Here is a 12,644-nt window from a genome sequence, read left to right as displayed (position 1 = left end):
ATTTGTAATTGATTTGAATTTTAACAAATTCATGTAAGACACAAAAATTAAATAAGAATGTAATTTTTGTACTTTTTATAAGGAATTAAATAATGTATGATAATTTGTCAAGAAAGAATGATTTTCCATTAATATGACAAAGGATAAGTGAAAGAATAATAATTTACCATCATTTGCAGATTGTTTACAATCGATTAAATAATACCACTAAATTTTCGTTGCTGAAGTGATTAATGGCAATAATTTTTTAATCAAATTACAAAGAATGATTTTCAAAATAAGTTAGATTCCAAATTAATAAATTAGTTTCGAAAATTCATCGTTTTTATTCTTAATAAATGATTAAGAAGAAATGATCAAAAAGAAATGATCTACTTCATTAAAATATTTTATTAATAAATAAAAATTATGACACATGTTTTTATTCAATAATTTAATATGGAAATATATTCAGATTTCAAGCACTGTATGATACTCAGACATATACAATCATGACTAACAATTCATGGATGTATGATACTCAGACATATACAATCATGACTAACAATTCATGGATGTATGATACTCAGACATATACAATCATGACTAACAATTCATGGATGTATGATACTCAGAGATATACAATTGTGATTCACAATTCATGGATGTATGATACTCAGACATATACAATCGTGATTAACAATTCATGGATTATGATAATGAGACGAATACGAACGTGACCCAAAACTCATGGATGTATGATAGAAAATACAAACGTGACTCACAATTCATGGATGTGCGATAGTGAGACGATTACAAACGTGAAACTTGGCATCGCTGGCAGTTTAAATGGTTTAGCTTTCCAGCGAATGCAATAACAGCATAGGTTTATGATTCGTTTTACAGCAGCTCTTCCTTTCGGTATCCAATATTTTCGTCTTAATTCAGATAATGTATGTGCAATACCTGCGTGATATAATTCATTATGCTTGTGTAAAATAATAAGATCAGTAATATAATTATGATCCGGTAAATATATGGGATATTTGCTTTCGTCCATTAATTCTGAATTTTCCAGTCGGCTCATTAATTTCCATAAGTTATCACCTTCATCTTGATATAGATTCCATTTCTCCTTTTCGTCCTCCGTTAGTAATTGTGATTGGGCCTGTCTGATCAGCATAGTCTCTGCTATATCGTAATCAACTTTAGTCATGTATTTCTTTTTTACGGATAATGGTTCTAGCCACACTAATTTCTTTTTGCAGGTTTGTTTAATAAATCTAAAAGTCCAAACAGTTACTCGAACTAGTTTCGTCCAACTGCTGAAGCGACATTCGTCAATAAATTCAATTGTATCCCTTTTAGAAGTTTGAGTTATCTTTGTCAAATTCAAAGCAATTGCTTCTGCAAATTCATCATTTCCTGAATAACGAAGTACTTTGGCCATTCAGATTTCTTGAGCTCCAACTATCGAGGTCCTTTCCACCATTGTTTACAATTTTGGAGTTTAAGTGGTGATGCTCCTTTGGTGGCTATATCTGCTGGATTTTGATCACTTGGTATGTATTTTAATTCGAAGTTAGATTTCCTTATTTCTTCGATGCGATTTTGTATAAATCTGGGAAGCAGCTTTGTATAATTCTGGATCCAGTAAAGAACACATTTTGAATCTGTCCACAAAGTAACTTGATTATTTTCAAGATTTAATTGTTTCAATATGAATTGAGCTGCTCTTACTGCAATTAGTACAGATAATAATTCAAGTCTAGGAATTGACATACCTTTAATTGGAGCAATTCGAGATTTAGCATAAATCAAGAATGAATTCGAATATGTGTTTTGATATCCATGATTGAGAATATAAATAGATGCAGAATAGGCAACTTTCGAAGCGTCAGTAAATATATGGAATTCCGTTAATTGTGAAGTTTCCATTACAAATCTTGGCAGCTCTATTATATTTGTTGGCCATTCTTTGATGAGATTTATCCACTGTTGTTCGTCTTGTTTGTTTAAAGATTGATCCCATGGAATGTTTTCTTTCCATAAGTGTTGTATGAATAATTTAAGTTTGATCATTATAGGAACTAGAAGACCCAATGGATCGTATTGAGAAGCTATGAATTGTAGGATAGTCTTCTTTGTTAAACTTTTTCCTATCCATGGTTTCAGTGTCACACCGGTAATATCTTGTTCATGACCAAGAAAATTTTTCCTGGTTTATTTGGCTTAAGTCGCATTCAGGTATTCTTTTATTAAATTCTTCGTCATTTGAAAGAAATTCTGTTATGTTCATCGATGCTTCATTAAAAATTTCTTTCGTTCTTTCATATTTATATAAGGCCTCTTCTGTTTCATTAGCTGATATAATAACGTTGTCCACGTATAAGTTCTTTCTTATTTCCCATGCTAATTCACTACCATGATTTTCTAGGTGGTAATTTAATGTTGCTGCTAATAAGAAAGGTGAGGATATTATTCTAAAAGGAACTCTGTTAAATCGGTAACATTTTATATTTTCATTGGTTAGTTCTTTATCAATATCATCTAACCAAAGAAAACGTGTACAATTTCTTTCCTCATTTTGTAGTTCTAGTTGTAAAAATGCCTTTTCGATATTAGCGGTTATTACTATTTTCATCATCCGAAAACGTAATATTACTCCAACTAAATCCGGTAACATTACTGGATCTCGATATAGTACTTCATTTAAGCTTTTAAAACCTTTGTGATGTGCTGAGGCATCATATACTATTCTTAATTTAGTTGTTAATTTACTAGGAGTTAATACTTCATGATGTGGTAAGTTATGAATAACGCCTATCTCATCCGTTTGAGGTACTTCTTCAATTATACCCGAATGTAGTTGATCCATAAGTATTTGATGATATGAATGGAGATTTGAATTATGTTGTAGGCGATTGATCAAATTCTTCAATCGTCCTAGGCATAATCCATAATTATTGCTTAATTTTTGTTTGGAGTCTTTCCATGGCCAACAAACCTAGTATCTTCCACCCTGCTTAATGATGGTCCGTTTGAAATGCTTTAAAGTTTGATCATCATCATCATCATCTTGAGGTGATTCCTGGATACCAATCGTCTCTAATTTCCAAAAATTTTCTAGTTCCGAGTTAATATTGACGTTTGTAGAGTATACTACTTCTTTAGGATATAATTCGTTCTTGCAAAGCTTCTTAATATCTCCACTTCCAGCAATCATAGGACCGACCAACTTTTGATTGAACCAACATATGCCCTGATTTCAATTCTTTGATATCTTGTAGACTAATAAATTTGAAAAAATAGTCAGTTCCAATCAATACGTCAGGTTTTTTCCAATAATTTGTTAAATTTTGAATTTGAAATTCATTTGATGTCTCCACTACCTGCAATTCGTTCGTTAGATAATCAATTATATTTGTTTGTAATGGTATGATTTCGATTTCGTTAGTTAGCACATTTACTTGTATGCGAGCAGTGGGACATGATTTCGGTTCCTTCATACCAAATGGAGCTATTCTCATAATTTGAGTTTCTGTTTCGGTTAATTTTAATTGACGTGATAATTTTTTGGAGATGAAGAAGAGTTGTGATCCAATATCAAATAATGCAAGGGCATTATGTTGTAGTTGAGGTTGTGTTGGATTAAAAACCTTTATCTCCTTACATAAAAGTAAAGTTTCCTTTGTCTGTTTGGATCGAGTTGTTAATGTCGAGTTGTAGAGAGAAGTTGAACAATCCTTTCGTTTCGAAGGTCCAATTCTTTCTTGCTCTTCATTTCTTTGAGACATTGTATTGTTTAAAGAAAGTGAATTCCTTTTATTACATAAAGCACTATTATGTAAGCTTTTGCAATAAAAAAACATTGTTTTTTGACATTACAATTCTCTCTAAGACAAATAGTACATTTCTTCAATACTTTGAGATGATTAAGTTGAGCATTGAGAGTCGTGTAGTTCACGCAATCGCTGTCCCAATGATCTTGTTTGCAGAATACACATGGTCGTCTTTTCGTTGTTGTAGTTTTTGAAGTATTTTGATTATCTTTTATTGTCGACAGTGCTGAAGTTCCTCCGGGATTGTATCGTTGTTTTTGTTTCGGCTTGGTAGTTGTAGATTTAATATTGGGTTGAGTGAGTAAATGTTGACAGTTTCTAATCTATTCATTCACATTGACTAAACTTGTTAAAAAGTTTCTTAGTTTGAGAATTGACCAAGGCATGTTTATATATTTTATTTAATATCCATAATGGCAACTTGCTCTCGATCAAGATTTCAATATTTGAATGTTCAAGGCTTTCTTTTAGAGCTTCTAACTGGCGCAGTACTCGTTTTATATTTTCAATTGTTCCAATCCATTCTCTTTCATTTCGTTTAATTGATTGGAGTTCGTTGTATAGTAATGTTGTTACTATTGAGTGATCGCCATATTTTTCATTTCCGTTGAGTTTTCTGATGACTTCATAATTCTCTGGAGCTATATCATATCCAGATATTGCTTGTAGAGCTTTTCTTTTGAGACATGAGTATAAGTAATTCAATTTTTGTATTTCTGGAATCGCTTGTGTGTGGACTGCTGCGTTAAAACTGCTCCAAAATTGTCGCCATTGTCTAGGGTCTCCATCGAAAGTAGGAAGCGATAAATGAGGAAGATTTACATTAATATTTGAAGAAGGAGTAAATTTTGCCTCTTCTTTTGTTTGATTGTTCGTCAACTCCTTTGAGAGTCGCGTTAAGTTTTGGTCGGCTTTATCTTTGTGCATTGTTAGTGTTATTACCGCTTCCTTTCCTTCGTGTAATAATTGAAATATTCCTTGGTTACCTTCTGTTACTGCTCTTCTTCTCTTTTTTTCATTGTGACGATTTGTTGAGTATATGTGAACCATTTATCGTTGATAGATTCAAGCGTAGTTACGCATAATTGGATTTTTCGAAGTTTATCTTCTAACACTCTTTTTCTTATTACATAAAAATCTTCTTTTTCTTCTATTGTCATATTTGGTTCTGGATATTTGAGTTCCAGTTGATTTATTTCTTTAAGAACATTGACTAACCTTTCCTTTGCCGGTTGAAGGCTCGCAATAATATGGCTTGATTCATAACAGGATACTGGACTATCTCAGGTTATAACACAGAACGCATTGTAGTTAAGTCCTAGAAAGTGAAATGATGTTTCTGCTTACAATACGCAAATTGTAAGTTATAAGCTATAAATTCTGTAGTCGGCGAGATCCAGACGTCGCAAAGGCAATTGTTCGAACCATGAGCTGAGACGCCGCATCAGACCAAATTCCGAATTATGGAAAAATGTTATAAATTGCCAATGAAAACAAACAAGTGTTGCTCTTACATTTGCTCTCTACAAAACGTACATTGAGTGCTCAAAGGAGTATGCAACTCTTCGACATTTCAATCTTAAAGCAACTATTCTTTTCTTTTTTTTTGGAAATATTGTCTTTTTATCTGGTTGAGAAGACGACTGAAATCTCTATAGAAATAACAATTCTTGGGATTGCAAAATCGTAATTAAATTTAACAATTTCTATAATTAAAGTTCTCTCTATGTTATAACATGAAAGCTTTGGACTTCGAAATCATAGGAGATACAACATTTCGACTTTTCGACCGAGGTAAATCAATCAATTCTTAATGGTTTCCTAATATAGAGTAGTGCATCCGGATATGAATGAATGAATCCATGGTTCGAAAAGTATAAATTGTAATTTATTCAACTTTTATGCTCCTTACCTCAAATTCAAAAATTGATAGAAATGATGTAGAAAATAAGAAGGCATCACACCGTTTCCTTCTCATGGAAATATAAACAGCGTTTCCTTTCCTCAACAAAAATTATTCATTGGTTTTGAAGAAAATTTAGTAGAACGAGACAATGGCTTGTCGTGGAAGGATTTGATTGTTTAATTATTAATATTGGGAGAGGTGTTTGATCGCAGGGAGATTGTCTTGTAAGTAAATGTAAATGTAAATGAGTGAAGTAACAGAAATATAATCCAAGTTCTTTATTAGCAGAAGTAATAGGACAATACGTTGATAGAGAACAACTGAAATTGGAATCGTCGGTCCTTGGCGACAAATTACACATATACTAAATCTTTTAAAAAAGGTGATCTTTATATAGCAATTATCTTACATGATATGTGTTAAGATGTGGGAGTGGTTTATAATTAACATTCTTGTACAAAGGATGATAGTAAGTAACTTTAACAATAAGTTTAAAAATGGATATCACGAAAGAAAGTACAATGAGTTGTCTAGACATTATTTATGATAAGTGGCTATGAGTTGCAATAGACATTACATGATAGATGCTCATTGTATATGAATTGATATAAGGTCAAAGGTCAGTTAAACCATTACAATGAATTGTAAAAGATATCAGTGGATTGCTATATTAAGCATTGTTAACATTCATTTAGTGCTTCGCGATGCTAAAATCCGATACATGGCTTGCTTCCGCACGCTGAAGTCTGATTGGATGATATGTGCTTATCATTCATCATTGGTTAGTTATTTGAGATTGGATGAATTTAATATTGTTAAATGTATTGGGAGTGGGCTTATAATGAAAGAAAGAAGAAGGGGAAGAAAAATTGGAGGAAGTAAGGCATCTATCCAATTAGCTCGGCATGTCGAAAAATTTTTATTATACATTAAGTGTTTAGAATAATGCTAATCATTCATTATTATAAACAATTAGCTATTTCTTTGTTATGTCTCATTCTTTTGAAACAATGAATCCTTTATTTAAACTCCAAATTCTAAATGCTAATCTGCCAAGCCAGCCCACTTCCTACATCTTTAAATATATATTTGTTAAAAAACCGTATCTGGGACCGTATCTGGGTCTATCTCGCTCGAAGATAAAAAGCAAAAGATTCAGTTCAAATTCTACAAACTTAAAATAAGTTAAGAACTAATCTAAATCATCTACTCTTCTGACCAAAAAGTTCATCAAATTCACGTCAAATGGTATCAGTACATGTTTAAATGTATAAAAAATTTCTTGAATTTTAAAGCTAATTATTAACAAAAAATGAAATTTGATGCCATATCCACGTATTCATTTCCCATTGGTGACATATGCTCCGATAATTTCCGTCAAGAATGCTTGTTATAAGACTCTTTCGGTGATGGATATTACCAGAGATTATTTTGAAACTTCCAATCAAATGGTAAAAGTGAGCTGCTGTAAATTTTAATCCTTCTGTTTGAATTTTGAATCATTATTTTTCTTTATTTTTACATTGAAATAGTCTTCTCATTTCTCAGATCATTTTAAGTATCTCAGCGTAAATAATCATCTGATTTAATAATAATCATCCGGATGAATGATGCTAATTCGAACGATGGCTACTGAAAGGAATGATGGAAATGAGAGAAGTTGTGAACAGCAATTATATTTTTATAATTTTTCTCTGTATTTAAAGTAACCACGCATATAATTACGCATTCTTATGCGTTTTTTTGTTTTTCTAATATGACAATGTCTTTTTTTCTTACACTACAAAAACAATAAAAATAAGAATTTTAAAGGTCAATATATATACAAATGATTTATCATTTGATAAGATTATCGAAAAAATCATATAAAATCATATTAACAAATCATGAAATATTTATTAGTAATAAGAATAAAAAAAATGCAAACTTTTGATTAAAGTCTTTTGATGAGTTAGATTTTAATTTCTAATGAAATAAAAATTCCAATGAAATCGGATGAAACAATTAGCAATACTTCATGTAGATAAATTTAATCGGATTTTTAATCGAAACTTTTTATAATTTGTCAGTGATCAAAATACATATATATGAAGGTGTATCGTCATAAAACAATGGAAGAAATAGAATTATAATTAGTTTTATTACCATCCATTCTTCTCGTCTTTTATTTTAGCATAAATACTTATTTACCTAATACTTATTTACCAATGCATTCATTTTTTTAGCGAATGCTAAATAGTTATAAGGTAAGTGTTACGTTATTGAAAAAAAAATTACTAACTTTGTCGTGAAAGGTTGTCTGGTTGATACTCGAATAGTTGCAATACAGTAGGAAGATTAATAAACCTTTATTTTTCTAGAACGTAATGTTAACAAACCGAGCAATAAAAAAAAGAGAAGAAATTTATAAAAGAAGACCGGAGGAATTGAAATTGGTTAACCGGAGTAGTAATCGACCTTAAAGACAAATAATAATTGTAATTTTTTAGATTGAATTTTATATGAGTGGTAATTGGGCGTGTCTAAGATAATGTGAAGAATCTGAAATGTTCATGAGAATTAAGAATTTATGATATGAGATTACATGTGTAATAAACCAAAAAAACTAGATTTAAAGAGAGATAATTTAAGATACTGTAAGATTGTTTTACAATGTCTGAAGAGTCGGAAGTGTCTAAAAAATTGAGAATTTACAATGTGAGAACTGAACGTATCTATGATGAAAATTACATGTGAAAAATCTTAAGAAATTAGATTTATGTAGAGAATATTTATGATATTATGGGATTATTTTTAGATTAGATAGGAGTTTTCGCGATGTTATAATTCGCGACAAACTTCGTTATCTGATAGTGTAACGTTTTGTGTTTTGCTATGTTCTAATAATTCAAAAAGATTATGATTGAAAGATTGTGAGTTGATAAGGTGTGACAGAAATGGCATTATCAAAACTTAAAGAACAAAGAAGTGAATAATCAGTTATTTAGGATACGAAATTAAAATTTTTTCTATCCTCATTATAACATACTATTTTCATAGTAATGTTACTGTTTGTACTCTGTTTTGATATTTATGAATATTTACTTTTATCATCGCATAGTGATAGTAGACAAAATACAGCCTTTATTGATGTCACATTTTTTACCAATTTTTAAACTCTTTTGTTCTTTCAGGGACAAGTGTGTTTTGCAAGTGTATTTGGATCACGTTGGCTTTGTTGAAACAAAGTGCAGGAGCAGGTCGAACTAAATGAAAATAATAATATGATAAATTTATTCATCATAATTCACGATTAGATTGACACAAGATCCCTACGCTCAAAATGACTGAAAACGTTAACTGAATGACTCCAATCACTTTTAATGCATAATCAAACTAATGCAACTCATTTCTATATAAATCTATCTATATCATATCTAAATCATTTCGCTTTCTCATTATTTCATCACGTTACCAGCATTTCAAAAACAATGTCAGATTAGTATCTGGCTTCAAAAAAACTCTATTATAATCAATTTATTGCAAATTACAATTTATTTACAAACCGTTACAAATCAACTGCAAGCCATTTACAAACAATTACAAACCGTGTACAAACTAATTATAAACCTCTGCAAACCTGCTTTATTCCATGTAACAAAAAAAGGCAAGTCTCTATGCTAATAAAAAGAGTAAGATGAGCTCTCAAAAAAAAAAACTTATGACAACTGGATTGCTTCAATATTACTCACTGTCAAGTGCTTCTCAATCTAAATAACTTTAGACTGAGTTTGGGAGAGTATATTGAGTCCTTCTGAATCTACCCAAAAGTTCTTACTATGAGAGAGATATCAAAAATTCCATATGATCAATCTTCCTTTGCATAGATATCACTCCCAATTTCGGCTCCGTTTTGAAAAATTATCTTCAAAGTTTTTTGAGAATCACATATGCAGTTAAGATTATCCATAACACTTCTGCATCGTTCCACTTCATATTTTTAATGGTAAAAATTTTTCAAGAGCAATACAAGAAATTGATGTATCAAGAACTACACGCAGTACCTATGGATCATTATATCAGTCGCATAAGCAGATGTTAGTTTTATAAATATGTTTAACAAAAATTTATAAAAATTTCAGAATTCACCTAATTTTTGGTTTCTCAAAAATCAGCAGAAGAGTGCAAGAGCTAAAACCATAGCTACCAAAGTAGACATATTCGTTAATTACCAACGTTTCCTGCTATTTGTTAAATAAATTTCTTTTTTTACAAACGATTCACCTCACACAATTAATCAGCAGAGTAACTAGAAAAACTTGCGATGAATTTTCGATTATGCAAATGACCCTAATGGGAGGATATTGTCACTATTTGTTTTCATCTCAGACATCAACTGATGACTACCAGTTAGACGTGCTTAATTTTTTCTTGAAATCAATATATAATTTCTGTAAAAAAACATTTTTTATTTCCTATAGACATTCACTGATGCAATACAGAAAAAAAACTAATGTAAACCTTTATAGGACAACACAATAATTTTCATATTTTTGTCTTAAAAATATTTTAGAAGTTAATAGAAAGATTCGAAATAACAAACGACAAACAGATTGAGGGAATCTAGAACCTCAATCTTTAAACATTTCATCTACAACACAGATAGCAATGTGAAAAGTTCAACCTCACACTTTTTAGGAATTTAAATATTCCTATTATCGATAAACAAACGTTGTATATACCTACTATATTGTTCATTGCATAAGAAAATTTGTTGGTCTGTAACATGCTTCCCAGATGTATAAAAGATTTCAATAATTCATATGTGTCTTGTTAATTTTTAAATCTCGACACAAAATTGAAAAAACAAATTATATTTTTGTGATTTTAAAATAAAAAACATTTCTTATTTCCTATAGACATTCACTGATGCAATACAGGAAAAAATCTAATGTTAAGCATTATCAACAGCTAATAATGCTGAAGTTTACTAGTATTAAAATAAACAACCTGAGAAAGCTTAAAAATAATTTTACACATATGCAAAATTGAAATATTACATTACTTCTGTGGAAAATCCTTAAAAGATATAGATATATAAGAAACCAAATTAGACATATCATGCATATTACGGAGAGTCATTATTATTCTTCGCATTTATCGAAAGAACTGAAACTAGGATATCTGGTAATATAATTTGCTCCAAGCATTGTAAGCCAAAATCCTACTATACAGGTTTTACTTGTTCCTAATAATTACAATCTGGGATTTCAAACGAATATTACCATTCTGCGAATTTGCCATCAATCGAATTATTAATGGCAGAATTGTATCTTTATGTGATTCTAAAAATCCAAGTATGGTTAGGATTGTCTCGAAAAACCATATATTTAAATTCATTCATTAATTAAAATGTTATTGGAAATAAGTTCAAAATAACAGTCAACTAACCAATGATACCGACGACGAAGAGCATACAAGTACAAACGATGGTAATCGTCAGACGTGCACCACGCCACCATATGTTACGTCTAACTTGAATTGCCTTGCGTGAAAACTGTCCTGCTCGAGCTTCCATCTCGTCTAAAATATGAATACAGAAATAAAGATATCACACCTTACACTTATAGTTAAGAAAAGCACTGCCTTAATGATTAAATCAATAGAAATGGGATTAGAAATGCCATAGGAAATTTGCAGGCTCTTATAAAGTTGAAAAGATTTTTCTAAAATACATCGCACTGTAAAATATCGCACTATAATAGCATAAAGTTATGAAATAAAAGTTGTGGTTTTTCTTAGATTAGTCAAGAAAAATTAACTAAATATGCAATTATGATCTATAGATATTTCTGACGTTGGAATTTTCCTCTGCCTTAAAAATATACATTCAAATACTTTAAGAATCTGTGAAAGTCCTGAAAAAGAAATTACCGGCGCGTACGGTTAGATTCTTCAGCCGACCTTCACGCTCAATGATACGATCGATATCACTTCGAACAATTTTTATTACTTCTTCAAGCTCCCTTTGGATTTTCTGAACTCTGTTTGAATCTAGTGTTGTTACTCTACCAATATAAGTTACCGGAAGACTAAAGGATTCCATTTTAACCTTAAACTATAAAGGATAAAATGGTTGAGATTAGATAAAAAAGCCATAAAAGATGAGAAATGTTCGTTCATAGATTGATTGTAGCGTGATGGTAAACAAGTTACAAAAAAAAAAATTGCTTATATCTACAGACAAATATTCAAAAAACGCGCCAATCCAAAAACCTTTTAAATCACTCCGGTTAAGATCAATTTAACAAACCACAGAATACTTTTATTTTGTCAAAACTTCCGGAAATGTTATTGCTGAATTGCTGTCACTTCGATTAAGTAAAGTTCGTAGAAATTGCATATGTAAATGACATAAAAAGACAGCAGTTGTAACTCGCCAGACAAAATAATACTAGTTAATTAAATTAAGTCGATTAGTTTGTTTTAATACATATCCAATGAATAAACACAACCTGCTTTGATTTATCACTCAAAATACAATGGTAACAAATCAAAGCTTCCACTTTAACCTTTATCATTTCTGTCTTGGACAAAAGCTTCAATATTCAAAAAATGCCCTTCTGGATGGGACGTCATTCTATTTGATGTCGCTTCACTTCATGTTGCGTTAACTCAAAATATTACTGAATGCATATTCCTTTCAATAGTGCAAATGGGATGCGTTGTTTCGTTGCGGGTTACATTTCGGCCATATCACAGATTAGGTTCAAACATGTGATGAGGTATTTTTTGTGTGGATGGGTACGTTGTTTATCGAAGCAATGAAACGGTACCTCTTTCCTGAACATCTTAGGAAAGGTGAGAGATTCTGTCTACTGTTTCAGAAAACTGTGGAAAAAATCACACCAAATTCAGGAAAACTTGATTCTAGGAAT

At 30.7% G+C, this 12,644-nt stretch overlaps 1 protein-coding gene across 1 annotated transcript; it reads right to left on the bottom strand.

Moving 5' to 3' along the window:
• Nucleotides 1–10,834: 10,834 nt before the first annotated feature.
• Nucleotides 10,835–12,287, bottom strand: Bma-snb-2 (uncharacterized protein; the record flags this gene model as incomplete). Its single annotated transcript, XM_001896102.2, has 4 exons — nucleotides 10,835–10,875; nucleotides 11,158–11,289; nucleotides 11,641–11,818; nucleotides 12,222–12,287. The coding sequence occupies 4 exons, from the start codon at nucleotides 12,285–12,287 to the stop codon at nucleotides 10,835–10,837; spliced, it is 417 nt and encodes a 138-aa protein (XP_001896137.2).
• Between the last annotated feature and the right edge of the window lie 357 nt (nucleotides 12,288–12,644).

Source organism: Brugia malayi, assembly GCF_000002995.4.
Source record: "Brugia malayi strain FR3 genome assembly, contig: Bm_030, whole genome shotgun sequence".
NCBI lineage: Eukaryota > Metazoa > Nematoda > Chromadorea > Rhabditida > Onchocercidae > Brugia > Brugia malayi.
The sequence above is the reverse complement of the archived record's forward strand: the minus strand, read 5'-3'. Positions and strand labels throughout refer to the sequence as shown.